The sequence below is a fragment of the Poecilia formosa genome, unplaced genomic scaffold (assembly GCF_000485575.1).
Source record: "Poecilia formosa unplaced genomic scaffold, Poecilia_formosa-5.1.2 Scaffold80, whole genome shotgun sequence".
NCBI classification, from domain to species: domain Eukaryota; kingdom Metazoa; phylum Chordata; class Actinopteri; order Cyprinodontiformes; family Poeciliidae; genus Poecilia; species Poecilia formosa.
In genome coordinates, this window is record NW_006800019.1 from 2,220,022 (window position 1) to 2,238,165 (window position 18,144).

At 40.5% G+C, this 18,144-nt stretch overlaps 2 protein-coding genes across 8 annotated transcripts in view; one reads left to right on the forward strand and one right to left on the reverse strand.

Annotated features, from left to right (window-relative positions):
* Nucleotides 1-1,698, reverse strand: part of troap (trophinin associated protein) — a 7,930-nt gene extending 6,232 nt beyond the window's left edge. For 3 of the 7 annotated variants that reach the window (XM_016673613.1, XM_007556705.2, XM_007556704.2), the window contains exons 1-2: nucleotides 1,565-1,697; nucleotides 1,049-1,149 (exon numbers count right to left, since the gene is read on the reverse strand). In XM_016673613.1, the coding sequence (XP_016529099.1) occupies nucleotides 1,049-1,107 (59 nt within the window). In that variant the 5' untranslated portion in view covers nucleotides 1,108-1,149; nucleotides 1,565-1,697. Of the gene's footprint in view, nucleotides 1-1,048; nucleotides 1,150-1,564 lie in introns of all 7 variants that reach the window. The other 4 variants (XM_007556706.2, XM_016673614.1, XM_016673612.1 and 1 more) reach the window with 3 other exon arrangements.
* A 411-nt stretch (nucleotides 1,699-2,109) lies between these two features.
* On the forward strand, nucleotides 2,110-17,001 carry LOC103141188 (DEF6 guanine nucleotide exchange factor). Its single transcript, XM_007556707.2, has 12 exons — nucleotides 2,110-2,227; nucleotides 2,718-3,010; nucleotides 7,360-7,500; nucleotides 7,590-7,775; nucleotides 8,427-8,654; nucleotides 8,734-8,880; nucleotides 11,686-11,794; nucleotides 11,874-12,172; nucleotides 12,266-12,432; nucleotides 12,669-12,867; nucleotides 14,332-14,422; nucleotides 16,181-17,001. The coding sequence occupies exons 2-12, from the start codon at nucleotides 2,915-2,917 to the stop codon at nucleotides 16,375-16,377; spliced, it is 1,860 nt and encodes a 619-aa protein (XP_007556769.1). The 5' UTR covers nucleotides 2,110-2,227; nucleotides 2,718-2,914; the 3' UTR covers nucleotides 16,378-17,001.
* Nucleotides 17,002-18,144: the final 1,143 nt, after the last annotated feature.

Genomic DNA, 18,144 nt, shown 5'->3' on the forward strand with positions numbered 1-18,144 from the left:
CAATAAAGTGAACTACAGAAAAGAGATACAATATCTTGTGGACTGGTGCAGAATAAACAACCTGCTCCTGAAAGTCGATAAAACAAAAGAGATCATTGTCGACTTCAGGAGGTCTCGACCCAACCACACACCACTCCTAAACAACGACAAAGGAGTGGAGATCGTCAGCAGCACTAAGTTCCTGAGGGTGAACATTACAGACAACCTCAGCTGGACAACTCACATCGCTTCACTGGTGAAAAAAAAGCACAGCAGCGCCTGCACTTTCTGAGAAAAATGAGAAGAGCTTCACTCCTCCCTCCCATCCTCTCCACCTTCTACAGAGGAACTATTGAGAGCCTGCTGATCAGCATCTTGTCTGGGTGCTGCAAGGCCTCAGACTGGAAGTCTCTGCGAAGAGTGGTGAAGACAGCTGAGAGGATTGTTGGGGCTCCACTCCCCCATATCCAGACCATTGCACACAGACGCTGCTTAGCCAGAGCTAACCAGATCCTCTCTGATTCCACCCATCCTCTCCATGGTCTGTTCATCCGCTTGCTGTCTAGGAGGAGAGTCCATAGCATCTGCTGCAGAACAGCCAGACTCAGAAATAGTTGTGTCCCACTGGCCATCAGATTGCTCAACAATCCCATCATGAAGACTGTCTAAGACTGTTTGAAAATAGTAATTATTATTTGCATATTATTTAATTATAGGCACACTTGTGTTTTTGTGTGCGCTCCGGTGGCCAAGTGATGACATTGCATTGCCAATTTTACTTATGTTTCTTTGTGCAATGACAATAAAATAAGCCTAAGTCTATATGGGTAGCAGCCATTTTAATTTGATTATGTTCTACAACAACTTTCAAGAAAGACTTCTAGTAACCCTCAAAGTACAAATTTTCAGAATATCACCAACTTTCTGTTGCATATCACCTTTAAAATGCATATTATTACAAGAAAACGTGCTTTGGATAAATCACACACTAATCTTAGGAGGGAAAAAGTGAATTTGCGGGCCTTTATATATATATATATATATATATATATATATATATATATCTTACCTTAGAAAATCACTGCGGATTTTATTCTGACTTTGTTGACGAAGGACTGGAGAACTCATGATGCTGATCGGGGTAAAAAGACAATCTCAGGATTTGAGCAACTAAAAAAGGGAAACAGAATAAAACATTTGAGCAGCAAAGCATAAATATCCGAACACGCTTTTAAAGATAGGGAGTATAAAACTGACAACGCTAACCAACAAGAAAAAAAAATAACAATAATATTGGCAACTGCCAATATTATTATACTTATGTTTTTCAAAGAAAAACAAATATCGCCGACAAGGCAAACAATAAAGCGAAAACACATGAAATGGGTGTTGTGAAGAGCCAGCTAAAATATTAGCAAACAAAGAAGTTAGCTTTGACCCAAACAGAAAGCTACGTTTAAAGCACACGCTACACACGACCGAAAGCTAGCTGCTGCTTCTTTCAGATACATCTAAAAGGCCTATGGTCCTTTATCAGTCGTTTGAAAAATGAAATAAACTCTTTCAAAGACAGTTTATTCCTTACTCCAAGTTGGTTTGGTTTACCAGACGTTTCGTGCTGATTTAAAGCTCCTTCGTTCCGTTCTTTCTTGCTATGAAAAAGGCCTGTCAACTTCCTGGACCATAAACAGTTTTCAAAAAGCGCGCTTCGTCATTGGTTAAAAGTAGATCCCAAATTGACCAATGGCTGTGAGGAATTTGGTAACCGAACAAAGGGCAACCAATAAGCATCGGATCTTCACAAACAACTCCATGGTAACGATGATAAGGTTGTTTTACCACGTGACTAGTTTATTTGCCGCGAGACCCGTCACTCTCCATCTCCCCCACCGCTAGATAGCTAGATAGATAGCTAGATAGATAGATAGATAGATAGATAGATAATGTGAAGAGTGAAAACATCTGTTATTCTGTATTATTAGCAAATTCTTGCGGATTTAACGTTACTTGTTTGCTAAAAAAGAAAAAAAACAAAGAAAAAAACAAAGAAAGGGAAATCTAAAACAAAAACAAAGCCAGAAAATCTAAAAAATAAAATGAAATGAAAAAAAAAACGATCAAGAGGTTAATGATAACTTTAGAGGTACAGTCCAAGAAGAAAGCCATGAGAAGTCAGTCCTCTTCACGATCTGCCATAAAACATGGGTTTGGGACACAGCAAATATGCGGCGAAAAGGACAATGATCAGGTGAGATTCCAAAGACAGTTTCCCCTTCACACAATAATAAATAGTGGTGGCAGCATCATGCTGCGGGGATACTTTTTCCTCTGTTTTACCTGAGACAGGGCTAATGGAAAAGTGAATGAAGACGAATGTTCAAACAGCGAACATTAGACAAAACAGAAAATAATGACATAAAATCATATCTGAAATGTATAATCTCGTGACATACAGCATGCTCTTTGTGCTAACATAGCATAATGATATATAAATCCCAAAAACTCCAATCAAACTAGATTCATGCAGGACACGACAATAAGGAACAGTCTAAACAGACAGACACAAACGACATGTTTTAATTTTACAGCTATACCTCCATCAGCTTTGATTGGGATTTGGTAAATTATTATTTGTTAACATTTTTCCTTTGATAAATAAAATTATCAGTGTCTAGAATTAGTTTTAAATCACGTTGTCTCTATTAAAACCTTTTTTTTCTCTCTCTCTCTCTCTCAAGTCAAGACAGAACCCTCCCTGTCTATCTTGTGGATGTCCAGCAGGTGTCGCTGCCCGCAGGCTTGCAACGCCACACAGTAGCAGCAGCAGCAACAGAGTGCGTGTCTGCCTGTCACCCAGGGGCCCCGTGTCAACAGCAGAGGGAAGAAGAAGACAGACACGCAGAGGAGGAAATCAGAAAATAACGGCGCTGCAGAAATGGACCTGCGCTCTGAGCTGCTCAAGTCCATATGGTACGGTTTTACTGCCCTGGATCTAGAGAAGAGTGGGAAGGTGTCCAAGTCTCAGCTGAAGGTGAGTGGAGGGTCCTCTAACTTGAAGATGGAGGGGTGTGGGGGTGGAAACAAAGTGATCTTTTTGTGTCTGAGGTGAAGATTGACAGACGTGGTGATGTTGCTTCATTTCCTACCAGGGTTCACTTTCAACAGATAAAAGTTTGTCAGGCACACAAGTAAATTTAACAAATAATTGCTGTTTGCCTAGAGTGTGTTCAGCTGTGTACTTCAGGAAATGAGAGCGAACTGTCTGATTTCCATCACATTTCCTGTGCAAAGCAGCTTTACTTTAAACTGCGGCAACGAGGAACAATTTTGTTCCCTATATTTCCAGTGAAATGCTTACAGTGCTGAAAAGAGGGCACAATATGCACCTCTGTGTGGCAGGCAGGCAGGCAGCACGAGTTTGCTCTGTCTGCATGTGAATGGGACCCGTCATCATCAACGCTTGGGCCTCAATGTGCCATCTTGTAGTGCAAAGGGACCTCTGGCACTGGAGAGCAGCCTCGTTGAATAGAGTATGTTCCCAGCATGTACGTCAAACAGGACATTGTTGCATGTGAGGGCAAGGACAAAGTGGAAACATGCTGACGATTGTTGCGTCTCGCTGTAGGGCTTCAATAAAGCCACTGTGCTTCTTTCTCTCTCTCTCTCTTTCCCTCTCTCTGTCTCTTTTCTTTTTTGTTGCTCTCATTGTTATGTCACTTTTTCTCGGTGTGGCTCAGGCTCTGTTTTCCAGCCACCACCACGTTTCTGCAACGTCGCCCAGAGCTCCTGGCTTACAGCGAGTCAGCCTTATGACTTGGCTTATCCCACTTCCAGCCCTCCATCGTCGGCATCATGCAGGTCGTGTACAGGCACCATGTTCTGTGTGGAGGCGAGCACTTTGCATGCTGTGGCCTCAAAAGTTAACAGACGTAGAGAACTGGAGACTGGAGACAGGATGTGGTTATGGCTCAGCACGCAGAAACTAGGTGCCTGATATCGTGCAGCAGATGTCTCAAGATGTTGCACTCCCTTGGCGACAGAAATAAAATAAAGGGGAAAAAGTTGATAGAAACGCAATAATGGTAACTCTACCACATTAATCCAATATAAACAGATCAAATTAGATATCTTTCCTCCCTCTTCTCTTCATTTTGGTGCAACATCTGCTAATAATCTGTCATTTTCATTTAGGTAATTTCACTTTTCATGAGGCCACACCGGTCCAGACTGCAAACAATTAGCACCTCTGAACATGTTAACATCATATGGTTAGACAACAAAATTAGAGCCATGAACTCATTTTCAGACTCGGTTCATCCCTTTTCTGCACACTGCTACAGGAAACACTGCTCAGAAAACGTACCAATACTGTTCCTCCAAGGGAAGTGCATGCATCGAGTGTCACACACATGGTGAAGTTGTGTGTTATTAGCTGTGACAAAACTATTAAGTTTTAACGGACTTATTAAAAGAGCACATAAGAATAGAATGCTGTCAGTTTATGAACTTTTCGAATGTGTTGTCATAAACAAAGCTGCTCTTTTCTTGGCCCTCTTATAGGCCAAAAGAGCAAACACTGTTTAGCGTGAAGTTTATGCCAAATTTGACTTCTGCGGGTGTGGAATAATATTTTGCCCAAAACATGAAGAAGTATCATCTGAAAATTTGCTAAGCCAGATTAATATGAACAAATACAGGATTCTAGCATTTTCTTGAAACGTCTGGATTGTTCTGGTACATGGAAAACGTATGAAAATTAAAGTTTCTGCCCATGTTGAGCTGTTTCCAGATGGCATCGTTTATCTTTGATTTGCCATTTGACAAGTTAGCTTTTAGTCAAATGTATTCATTGACTGTTTTTTTTTTTATTTACTGACAGAACCGATGGATAAATGGAAAAGTAAAAAACGATTTCTTAATGCTCTTTGGTTCTCTTAGTTCTGGATTTTAACCAAATTATGTTGCTCTCAAGGAAAAAAAAAATACCAAAAACAGAAAGACGTGAAATCAATGCTAACTCAGAAGCCAACCTCATTTTGTGCATTTTATGATTTCTGAGAAATCATTATAAGTCCCAACTGAGGAAACATTTTAGTTAGTAAAAGTATATAATTTAGGAAATAGATTTGTAAGAAAACTTCAAAAGTGTTAGCAGGAGAGCTAAGCATTGACAGATCATCTGAATCCCCTCGATATATTAACTCTGTCAAAATAAGAACTGCTGCTGTCTGTAAATGTGGAACAACATGTACTTTGTTCAAGGTCAAGCGGATTTGGGTAACTGGATGCTGGATTCAAAAACTGCCACCTCTGGCAAAGAACCAGCAACACACTTTTTTCCCCAGTTTTTTGCTTTGCTTTGCTGTGGTGGAAATGTTGTATGTTTCTTTGTGCAAACTAACTAGCAAGAGCGAATAGTACAACACTCACCGTTTAACTGCTGTCTAATCAATTAGACGACGTTTGTTTTGTTCTATTTTGTGAGATCAGACAGAATAGATTTTTAAACTCATTGGCTGTGAGTTTTCAGATTGTTTTACGCTGATGCTTATTGAGAATTGTGCGACTTTGTGGGCGTGTTTAAAGGCTCGTAAAAGATTGCGTGAAACCTGAATTGTTCAGAGCAATGCATAGGTGGTGATCTGATGTGCTGCTCTCCTTTCTGCAGCAATCTTTAAAACCCAGGACTCTGTCTGATCTGGATTTGTTTTGTTTTTTCCACTTCACAGACCTACAGAAGAAGAAATGATCAAAACTATGAAGCAGAAAACTATCAACATGGCTGCTCAGGTCTTTTAAGAAAGAGCATAGCCTTCAAAATAAAACCCCACAGTTTTCAAAGGGTTAAAACTGAACTATATTGCAGCAGTACAGAAGTACTGACCGTGTTGGTAGCTTCCTGCACAGCAGTTTTTCTAAACATTGTATAAATGCATGTTTTGCTTTTGTAATCTGTTACAGGCTATCAGAGGGTTAAATATAAGTCACATCTCTTACAGTGCTGCATCTTCGTGTTAAATAATCTGTAATACACAAAACAGACATAATTAATCCGAATACGTCTCGAGAATATCAGACTTTTTTCAGGACATAAAGGGGAAAAAAGATATCTTTAGAAAAACCGAAAGTGTGTTATCCTGACAATCAACCACACAGCTGAGACACACATGCCACCAAAGTTCACAGATACTTGAACTGACTTACCTGAGCAGAAAATTTCACATTTGTCTTATTCAACTAACTGCTTTGAGAAACACAATGCAGCTCATGTTGAACAAACATGGTGAATTCTCTACTCACTGCATTTTATTCTTTTTGCTGCACTATCGCTGGAAAGGCGAGCAACAGTAAAAGCCAAACCTAATGTTTTTCCATGCACTATTTTCTGCAGCTTCTTGCAGATTTTTATTTTTTACTGCTTTGCAAACTGATTGAGTGCAAAAAAGACAAGCATCTATAGCGTCGTCTTAAAGCTTTCCTGCCCTGGTTATCAATCTGAAACATGAACAAATTTGCATCTAGTATAGGGATGCAGAAATCGGTTCAAGGGAGAAGACTTCCTACAATAAAATAAAAATAGCAAAATGTGCTTTATCTCAGCTTTATCAAGTGATCTGTGGATGAAGTTCAAAGTAGCAATGCGTTCGTCTCAGAATCTGAGCAGAAAAACAGTTTTGAAAACTTTTAGCAGGTTTGATGCTCGTTAAACAACGTGCTGAAATCATACTTACCATGCATAATGTCGCATTTGTACTGTTTTTTGTTTTTTAAGTTGAAAAGATATTAAATGTCGGAAAGTTACACCAACAGGCATGGGATCGCAGTATCAGAACCTGTCTAAAAATAGGCACTGAAAAAGAGAATTTGGCACCAAGCTGCTCAAAAGTACTTAGATTAGGAGCCACTCATGACGTTTCTACAACAGTTTGCGGAAAATGTTACTATTTTTCTGCTTCAGCAAGTAATTTTGAAGGCCAGGATGCAGCTGAAGTTTAAAAAAACAAGTTTGCTCTTAGAAGAAGATGTTGTCCTTTGTATTGGACTAGCATTTCTCAAAATGGACTGTTCAAATTTTCTAAAAGTGTTTCATGCGGTGTTTGTTCATGTATTTTCTTTAATTGTTATAGCATCTTGTGAACTTGTCTCTTTCTGTCTCTAAAGATCTGGATAAATCTTATCTTTGTTTGAAGTGTTTTAACCCTGCATTTTGTGTGTGTGTGTGTGTGTGTGTGTGTGTGTGTGTGTGTGTGTGTGTGTGTGTGTGTGTTTTTAAACACTGCGTTTACAAAAATTGATAAGATTAAACCATTTTATCAGTTCGATGGAAATAAATCTTCTCCTCTGTTATCTGAAGGTTTTTTTTTCTCTTTGATTTTTCAGGTTCTGTCTCACAACCTTTGCACAGTCCTGAGCATCCCACATGACCCCGTGGCTTTGGAGGAGCACTTCAGGGATGACGACGACGGCCCCGTTTCCAGTCAGGGTTACATGCCTTATCTCAACAAATACATCCTCGATAAGGTGAGCGCACACCAGCACAGCTTTATTTCTCCTGGTGTTCCAAGAAGCTTTAGCACATTTTTAATCGCTACATCCCTCCGCTGCTTCAGGTTGTGGAAGGCTCATTTAATAAGGAAAACGTGGACGAGCTTTGTTGGACTCTTACGGCGAAGAAGAACTACCAGCCAGACAGAAGCAGCATCTCGGTTCTGCCAGACCGGGACGCTTTTCGACTGTGGTGCCTTTTTAACTTTCTCTCCGAAGACAAATACCCGTTGGTTATGGTTCCAGATGAGGTGGGTTGAACCAGAAGGTGGATAAATCTACTGCACACCTAATTATGAAGTTGGATCTTCAGAAAGCCACTGAGTTGGAAGCGGGTGAAACTCTGCTGCTTTCCACCATGGGACACGGTGCACTTTTCGTGCCGCAATGTGGGCTTGTTTCTCACTCGTAAACACCCGTTTTGGTTTCCTGTCATGCGTTTTTTTTTTTCACCCGCTGCCAAGAGAAAGCTCCAAATTTCAGGGTCAGAGTGTTTGCTTTAACTCAGGGTGTGAGAAAACACCATTCAGCTTTATTTTGGTATGTTTTTCACTCAGGCACCACTGTACCAAAAATAGTGCTGCAGTGAGACTGACGTTACTATATAGGTTTGGCAAAAGAAAAAAAAAATAGTGTGTTGAAGCCTTACATGCACGGTTACAGTTAGCAAGTCAGGAAACATTTCACTGCAATGTTAGTAATAATGCTGGCAAAGAAGTGATTTTTTAAAAATACGGTTTTGATAAGAAAAACGTAAAACTTCAGCAAGAACAAGCTTAAATCTCAAATGTTCAACAAGATATTACTTTAATCAAAGTTCCATACACAGAGACGCCTTTTAAAGAAAATGTTGTTGTTGCAAACGCCAGCGGCTCACACAGATCTTCTCCCTCTTCATTCAGGTGGAGTACCTCCTAAAGAAGATATGCATGGCGATGAGCATCGAGTTCAACTGCGTTGAGCTCGATGACTTCTTCTCTCAGGACTCAGGGCATCAGAATGGCATCACCGTCTGGGTCTTTCTCCAGATGATGAACTCTGGGAAAATAACCCGAGCCATCGACAAGAGCATCACCAGCATGGCGATAGAGGAGGTGTACAGGGAGATAGTCGGCGACGTCCTGAAAGAGGTAGGCGGACAGGAAAGTGCTCCCTTTGTGCCACGCTTTACGTCCGTGAAGTCATGCGTGCGCGTTGATTTGGATTCAGGGTTATCTGTGGAAGAAAGGCCAGCTAAGGAGAAACTGGAAGGAACGCTGGTTCACTTTGAGGCCCAGCAACCTGTCCTACTACACCGGAGAGGACCGCAAGGACTGCCAAGGGAATATAGTCCTGGACGGGAACTGCTGCGTGGAGGTAAGCGGAGAACGTCGCCGTTTTTCCTGTTTGTCTGAAAAAAGGAAAACTAAAGGTGGGGACTTCCCTAAAATGCAGAAAGTAATCCAGAGAGGACAGTAAAGTGGTTACTTGATATCTAACCGCTTTTATATGCTGTGCTTTTCTTTAAAATGTAGTTTTTGAAACAAAGCAGCAGCTAAAAAAGAAATCACTCAAATGCTCCCGGAGAGAAATAAAACGTCGTTAGATGGGATATTTCTTGAAAGTGGTTTCTAAAGAGAAGTGAATCGTTTTACATTTTTTTATCTCCTGGCGTCTCTTCACCTTGGAGCGGTGCTGTTGCAAGTTTCCGTAAAATGAGCAAACTGTATTTTTGAAACTTGTTTAACCTGTTGGCATCATTTGCCTTTCCTGCTCATACTTGAGGGCACTCAGTAGGTTCAGATGTCTTCGGGTCGCTGTGACTCAGCTGGGTCCTCAGAGAACAAAAGCAAAACGAAGCAGACAAAGGCTCTCAGAGCAGCTCATATTCAAATCTGTCTCTTTCTGTGGTTAGGCAACACAACTGTGTTTTGTCTGATTTTTGAAACAATAACATTTTGCAGTAGTGAAATGCGTTATATTTTGGATAAAGACACAGTTGTACCTCAGTGTATGGTGACAGCTCAGATCAGATAGAGTCAGACAAACTTCCCTCCAAACCCACGATGATATTTTAAAGCTGCATAATCATAACGGCTTGACTACAAAAATCCCAGATGATGATTCTCTTTCAAACTTTCCAGTCTTGTACCAACATTTTAAATTACTGCTGCTGATATTCTCTCTACAATCTACAGCCTAGTGTAGCGTCATCAGCCATCAGCTACGAGAAAACGCTTCGCCTATCCTCCAAAATGCTCCTTCAATTCAGATCATGACTGGAAGTAAGAAGTTTATAAGTTGCACTCGGAACAATCTCACTAATGTGACCATAAAAGTTAGAATTAGGACGCATTAGGACACTGGACCCAGGCTGCGTTGATCATCCATACATTTCCCTAATGATGCAGTGAGAGTTGTTTTGGTCACATGTCAGAAGCAGTGAACAAACCGCCTGGGAAGATGAGGTTAGATGTTAGAGAGATGAAATCTGAGGCCACCTTGACAGATAAAATGAAAGAAGTGAGAGAGACGGCACATCCTCAAGAAACGAGAGAAGAAGTCCAGTTGTCTTCTGCTTAGAAACTTGGCAACGCTGCTTTCTATCTTCACCTAACTTCAGATTTAACTGAACGGATTAGATCTACATTAACAAAGCAAAAATCCCGTAACAATCTACAGCCGTTTTTCTGTGATTTACTTGAGTCAAGCAATGAGGCTTTGCTTGCAGTAACCTGTTTGCCCGGTTGGCTGGACTTTTCCTGCTAACGTTCCTGTTACACTGGGTACCACAAACCTGAAAGTGACCACTTCTTAGAAAGCAAACGAAGGACTTCTAATGACAAAAACCACAAAACTCAATTTCTTTTGTTATGTGTTTTAACTACAATCTTTCAGAATAAGGAGGTCCAAATTACACAGTCCTGGCAGCTGCTTGCTATAAATGTTTTCAGTCTTGAAGAGTCCTTTCAGTGATAATACAGAGAGACTGAAAAGTATCAGATCAATGATAATACTTGTCCTTCAGCTGAAGTGATTAAATACCAACAAAATATGTTGTCCGAGTGAGAAATCAGCAGAAATGCAGAATTTCTGCCAAGTTTGATTCAATTTCATGGCCTGAATCAGGTACAGTACAAAGTACCGTAACCTGTTTTGGTGAGTGTAAAATCATGCAACATTATAATATAAACTTTTATTAAAGAAAACTTTTTTCATGTTTAATTAATGTAAACAATACTCAAATTTCATCTTAAAGTGTCCATAAGACTAACGAGTCCAATTTCTATTCAGAAATTTTTCATCAGATTAATTCAAGACGACAGTCCAGTCATATAAAGAGATTCAAACTCAATTACATGACTTAAAATTTGGTTGTAGTTCTCATAAAATGCAGTCTGTAGCGCCACCTAGTTATGAAATTATCAATCTAAGCTGGCTGCATGGAGGTCGTGGCCATGCGGCATCCTGAGCAAGCATGTGGCGACAGCGGAAAGGAACAACTCCCTTTTAGCAGTAAGAAACCTCCAGTTAATCCAGTAAATAAAGTCAAACCTATCCAAGTCCAGACGAAGAACAGAGTGATACAAGAAACGTGGAGTAAAGAATCTTGGAAGAGAGACTGATTGCTAACATTAGCTAGCTAGCTTTGCTAACATCACTTACATATAGTTTGCATTTCTTTGTGCTTAGTTTCTAAGTGGAGGTAAAATGTACAAGTTGCTTTATGCTTTCTTCTTTCTTCTTTTTTGTTGCATGTTGGTTTACAGATATTCTCTCTACAGTAGCCAATTAGTAGTCAAATTGTATTGCTGAAGATTTTGGAACCATCCTGTCCTGCTCTTAAAGAACTACTTCCCATTTTCTTGGAGTTTGAGTTAAAGAGGTTGGGGATGGGTGACGACTATAACAAAAATGCATATTCAGCAATGAGTCGCGTGATTGCTTGGATTCAAACCGAGACGTCCAATAAAAGCAAGGATGTCAACAAATACATTTATTCTGGCAACTTACCAATATTCGCTTGACTGAACTCGAAATAAAATCCTCAGAGTTCGAGACCAGGACAAGACGGGGTCTAAATGCGTCCAAGACGAGACTGAGACCATCAATAATGGCGACTGGAACAGTACAACACTAACACATATAATTTAAATTCTCTACATTTACGTGTTTGACCAGGTGCTGCCTGACCGAGATGGGAAGAGGTGCATGTTTTGCTTGAAAACCTTGTCCAAAACCTATGAAATGAGTGCTTCGGACACCAAACAAAGACAGGAGTGGACGGCAGGTCAGAGAGGACGCTTCTGTTCTTTGAGTCGCACAGCAAAATCTAAAGACCTTGACCTTCATCCTCTTCGTCTTCACAGCCATTCAAACGGCCATCAGGCTGCACGTGGAGGGCAAAACGTCTCTGCATAAAGACCTGAAGCTGAAGAGGCGAGAGCAGCGAGAGCAGCGGGAGAAACGACGGCAGGCCAAAGAGGAGGAGCTGCAGAGGCTGCGGGCCTTACAGGAGGAAAGGGAGCGCAAGCTGGCGGAGCTGGAGCTCCTGAAGGAGGCGCAGAAGCAGGCGCAGGTCCTGATGGACCAGGACGAGCAGAGGAGACGCCAGCAGCACGAGCAGCTCCAGCGCACTCTGGAGATTCAGCTCCGCGAGGCGGAGGAGGTGAGCGGGGCAGGGGAACGGAGGAGAGCACTTTAAAGAGTACAAAGGAGGAACTCGGGGAACTTTTTTTCCTTCTTTTCCGCCACTCTACAGGCCAGAGTTAGCATGCAGGCTGAGATGGCTCTGAAGGAGGAGGAAGCAGAGCGGCAGAGGAAGAGGATCCAGGAGCTGGAGGAGATGCAGAAGCGTCTGGAGGAGGCGCTGCAGCAGGAGATTAAAGCCAGGCTGGATGAGGAGGGCTTCCGTTACGCTCAGGCCAGGTAGATGTTACAAAAAACACATTCACGCATGCAGTGGTGGGCCGAAGAGACGCTTTTGTGTGGAGACAGTAGATTTCAAGCTCCGGGGTTCACGCAGGGTTATGTTCCTGAGGAAGTCGGCCTGCGTGGCAGAGGAAGTTGGCAGCTGTTTGTCTGTACTCGGTGCTAATTCAGCTGAAAGCCTCCGATCACACAGTTCACCTTCCTTGCACGTTTATCTTGTCTTTCGTCCTCAGGTTACTGGCTGAGGAGGAGGAGAAAATGAAGGCTCTAATGGCCCTGCAGGAGGAGCAGGAGGAGTACATCGTGAAGACGCAGAGGGAAAAACAGGAGCTAAAGCAGGAAATGGAAGTCAAGTCTCGGGCCCTGGATGAGGCACAGAGGCAGCTGGAGGAGGTCCGAGCCAACAGACACAGGGTTGACCAGGATGTAGTGGTGAGTGGAAAAAACACAACACACACAGCCCATATAAGTCCTTCACTTCTCAGAGTAAACTCAGAGCTGAACTCCAGCTAAAGACAGCAAAACAATTCCTTTAACAGAGTGTGATTCATTCCTTTTATTAGCTGGAATTATACATGTTTGATATTTGTAATAATTAAAGGCAGCTGCGTCATTCCAGTCAGGGACGGACAAAAAGGCCCAAAAAGCAGCGCGAATTGCCACAAGGAACAAGATTGACTCGAATCATGTCTTGGTCAATAACGGAGCAGAAAATGCTGACGGGAAACAAAGGGATTCCTGAACAAACAGAAACTAACTTTCTTTTTTGAGTTAGACAAGGCCTCCTGTAAAATTACAGATGTGCCATTTATTCAGACATTTTCCCTCAATCTGATCCACAATCAGATTCTGGAAATCCCTTTTCTTCTTTTTATCTAATCAACGCTCATCCATCCAAGTAATTTGATTGAAGTTTAAAAACAATCAGATAAGCGTTTCCTCGGATGCTTTACTACATAAATGGCTGTAATTTTGTATCTTCTGTTGGATTAAAACTTCAAGCCTTGTCAAAGAACCTGCAAAACAATTGTTCCTTCTTGTCCTTGAAAAAACCTAATCCAGCGAGGAAAGGCCTAATCTGTGCATCTCTATGCAAATAGTTGCAGTGAAAACTTAACAAAGAGACGTTTATTTAGGTCTGAACAACCAGGACTACTGTCACAAAATTGTAACCTTCAGAATTAGAAGTTTAATTATGTCTTTTTTTTAAAAATGTTTTTGTTACATCTTTCAGCAAAAATAAAGAAAAACAGGCATTTCAAAGCACTTACCAAGACAATCAGTTAGAAATATGCAGTTTAATCAGTCCAATCATACAGATTCAGATTTACCCATCTTCCAGTTTCATCCTAATTATACAATGAAATCAAGTTCAATTGGTAAAAAATTATTTTGTCCACTGAAAGAAATCCAGCCAATTGAGTCAATGACTTTGCAGCAGTCTGTCCCACTAAAACAGGATGTGGTGACGGTGGACGGAGTTGTTAATGTTGCAAATGGCCCCCTCATCGTCAGCGTGCATGAGGCAACGGCGGGAGGGAAAGTTACTCTGAATTTCATGGTTGTGAATTAATCAGAATATCAATCAGATGAGTTCAGAGCCGACTGTGACTGGTGGATGGTCACACTGGTTTCTTCCTGTTAAGAAGAAAGATCGATGCCTCCTCAGGATGTGAGCTTCTCTGTCGAACAGCAGAATCATAATGACATAATATAATAAAGTCAGTGTGATGGTTTTAATATTATTGTACTGCGTGAAATGATATCAAAATATGATTTTGATGCAGTTGTTCTCAATGGCTTTCATCTGCTGGTCTTGTAAAGTGAGCTGAGGTGATATTTTGTGCTCCTCTTGGTTCAAAGATGATTTAGAGGGTTTCTCTCTTCCCGTGACAGGCTGCTCAGAGGAAACTTCGCCAGGCGAGCACCAACGTCAAACACTGGAACGTCCAGATGAACAGACTGATGCGGCCGATCGGACCCGGCGGTGAGCTTGGATCTTAGTTTAGGGAGCGTCGGAGGCTGAATTAAATGTCCCTCTTGAGCTGTTCTGGTTCATTTCATGCTGTGTCTTAGAGGAGTTCATAGTTCATGTTCATAGTTTGCCGTCATAGTTTTCTAAAATCCATGTCAGTCTTGTGAAAGGAAATGTGGCTTTATGACATCTGTAAATGTACAAGCAGGGTGTCGCTTAGGGTTATTTTAGTTTTGAGGAGTCATACTCTCTCTTATTAGCAGAAATCAGAACCACAATCATATAAGGTTTTATTAAAAAAATAGTAAACAGATTGAATTATACATGATGTTTAAGTTGACTGTTGTCATGGTGAAAACACTGATTCAACAAAAATGAACTGATGTGGTTTAAGCAGGGTGTCGCTTAGGGTTATTTTAGTTTTGAGGAGTCATACTCTCTCTTATTAGCAGAAATCAGAACCACAATCATTGACTATTTAATATAAGGTTTTATAAAAAAAAAAAAATAGTAAACAGATTGAATTATACATGATGTTTAAGTTGACTGTCGTCATGGTGAAAATACTGATTCAACAAAAATGAACTGATGTGGTTTAAGTACGTGGGTTCAAATAAAACGTAGTTGCTGCCAGATGCAACATGGAAGGAGGAAGAGGAGAGTTGGGTCTGAAATGGTGATGTTCGCTGGTGAAGGAGCGAATTGACCTGCAGCCTTTTTATCTGCAGTTGCAGCAGGAAGTGTCCTGCAATGCAACCAACAGTGCCAGATATATATATATATATATATATTAAAAAAGTGAACGTTTTCTTACTAAAGTTACTCAGCAAGATATTTTTTTCTCTAAAAGAGACAACATAAGTACCAGGTAAAGTGCTCTAGATAAATATTTCTCCCGTCTATTGAAGATTTATCCAATCTTTTCTTTGGACTTGGGACGCTTTGTCACTCGTTTTCAGTCCAGCATGCGGCCATTTTGACTGGAATGTTATTTTGTTTAAGCCACTTTACGCCGACCTATGACTCACTGAGGCATGAAAAGGCTGCCAAGCTCAAAGAATGAAGCAGTGTTTGTATCGACACATAACAGACAAGTTTGCAAGGAGCCATTTTCGAATTGAATCTTAAGGCCCTTTGTAAGTAGCAGCCTGTCACACGGACACAACTTGTTCCCATTTATTTCGCTGAATCCATTGTAAGATTTCCAGAAATTACTTTTTTTTTTTTTTGCTTCAGCAAAGTTTTTCCTCAAAAGAGCGAAAGCGAAAAGTCGAGGATCAGCTAACAGCTGATGTGCATTTTCAGGCCCAGCACCAGGCTGGAGCTGGATTTTGCCCTGTTGCTTCATGACATGACAGTCAGATATTTATCATCTGCTCGAGATGACGAGACTTCTTCTTTCGTCTCCTTTTTTTGTACACTTTCTCTCTTGTTTTAAGAACACAGCAGCACAATAAGGTCTCAGAAAACATGGCAGAAAATTAGGATAAAAGAAATCTTTGAAAGACCTTTTAAATGGCTCAACTTCTTTTTAAGGAAACTCGTTGGAAGCAAGTTACACGAATTCTACTTTACTTTTACATAGAAGTCTACAAAGTAGGTATGACTCAACTCAGTTTTAAATATACTTCCTCCATAGTGTTTTTTTTTTGTTTTTTTGTTACTGTCTAACATATTAATTTCCTCTTTGCCACTTCTTCCGCCCAAACAGTTTACTCAAAACTCAGTTTTTCCTTCTGATTTCCATATTTATTTTGTTTTTCCTTACAGAGAAAAGACCGTCTCTGGGCAGCTCTTTCCAGTCCTTCCAGATCCCGACACAGAGGGACCCCGGGTTGCGTCTCCGAAGGAAGTCTGGATCGGAGGATCAGAGCGAGGAGAGCAAAGAGAACGTGGACAACAGGACCGGGTGCGACTTGGAGAAGCGGCACTCGCACGCCTCCAATGGAGACATGGACATCCCCTAAAAGCATGAATCATCAGAGCCTGGTCTTTTTACCCCCGACGGTGTTTTCTAACAGGAAGCTCAGTGAGACAAGTGTGAAAGGCTGCAGGACTTCTGCACTTAAAACTGAATTTTCTTTACTACTGTTTTCGTTGCAAGATGAATTTACTGACCTCAAATCCAAAACAGTAACCGTTTGAGACATTTCGCAGAACATTGCTCAACTAATACTGCTACCACTTCTTGTGTGAGGCCTGACGTGAACAGAGACGATACCTCGGCGCAAGTAAAAGGGCCTCTAAGCCAAAAAACAAAAAAAAACAAACAAAAAAAAGATCCAGGCAAATGTTTTAGCAATGATGATTACAGACGCGACGTAAAGGAAGTTCATCCTGTGTCATTTTTACATATGTAATTTTCTGATTTGTTTTTTTTTTTATTTTTTTTTTTTGGAATGTGAATTTTTGATGTACAGATCTGTTTCAGTATTAGTTAATAGCATCATTTCACTCCTGACAAACAGGAAATAGAGAGAGAGAGTTAGAAAGAGAGGGGAGGGGAGACAACTTCCTGTTTCTAATGTCACCTAACCTAACATGAGTGTAAATAAAAAGCAGTGAATCAATGTCTTAACTACTTTTAAAAACATGTCTCTTTCATGAGCCTGTTTACGTGCAACATTGAATCTGCTGATCATCACACACATAAAGTACCTCCAGTGATGCATTTATAAAAGATTAGATGCAATGACGTTTTTTTTCTTTTTCTTGTACAAGCGAAGAAGTAAAATGCCAGGCAGGTTTCAGATTCGACGGTTTACGCCCACTCGGCTTTGTGTGAGCTGCAAGCCCTGCTTCAGTTTGAATTTGGGCTTACATCATTTGTCGGTTTGCTATGTGTCACCACCGACTAATTTGGTACCCTTTGCTCATTGATCCTGAGCGAACGGGGACATCGCCTGACTAAATGCTCTAACTACAGAACATACATTTATGTTTTAACCAGAATTACCTTTAAATAGGGGTAATTCAAACGACAAAGTTTTAAGGAAATTTTATTAATTATTTGGATTTGCCATTACAAAAATAAGTGCTTCATAGCAAATTGGAGGCATTACAGTCACCTCTTCATTTACATCAGAACTCGTGTTCTTAGTCATGATGGAAATGTTTTGGATTTTAAAAAGATAACAATCAGCGACTAATGGCTCTAACAAAAGAAAAATCTAAATATTCATATCTCTCTTCATGTTTATTACAGCATAATTAAATGTACAAGATTAAGTGTAAAAGTGCATTTTTAATAAAACTTCTATATTAATTCTTCCAGTACTTAGTTTCTGGAATAAAAAAATAACATTGCTGCCTTGCTTGATTAATCAGAAATCTGCCAAGGATATTTTTAAACCTTACAAAGTGAGCGCCTCAGGCTCGGAAAATAAAACCAAACCTGTGCTTGTTGATCATTTGAGCTATTTGATGTAATTTTTCCAGTAGTGCATAAACTCAAGAGCTAAGCTTGACATGCAAGATGGCTCATGCTGCAAAAAAAAAAAAGAAAAAAAAAAGTTTGGTAGCACTTTATTTGAAGGAGGTTGAATAAGACTGACATGACACTGTCATAAACATGACATAACACCTGTCATGAACATGAATAAGCCTTCATGAATATTTATGACTGTTGTCATAAAGCGTCATTCGGTAAATTATGACACTTTTAATACAAAGTTGACATTATTCAAAATGTCTTTGTTACGACAACTTGACATTAACCAATAAATCATTACTGT

What these genes read in the sequence shown, in the direction of transcription:
- LOC103141188 (XM_007556707.2), top strand. Translation starts at nt 2,915, where the DNA reads ATGGACCTGCGCTCTGAGCTGCTCAAGTCCATATGGTACGGTTTTACT. An exon ending in TCGGCGACGTCCTGAAAGAG is followed by an intron (nt 8,655 to 8,733) that starts GTAGGCGGACAG and finishes ATTTGGATTCAG; the next exon opens with GGTTATCTGTGGAAGAAAGG. An exon ending in ACGGGAACTGCTGCGTGGAG is followed by an intron (nt 8,881 to 11,685) that starts GTAAGCGGAGAA and finishes GTGTTTGACCAG; the next exon opens with GTGCTGCCTGACCGAGATGG.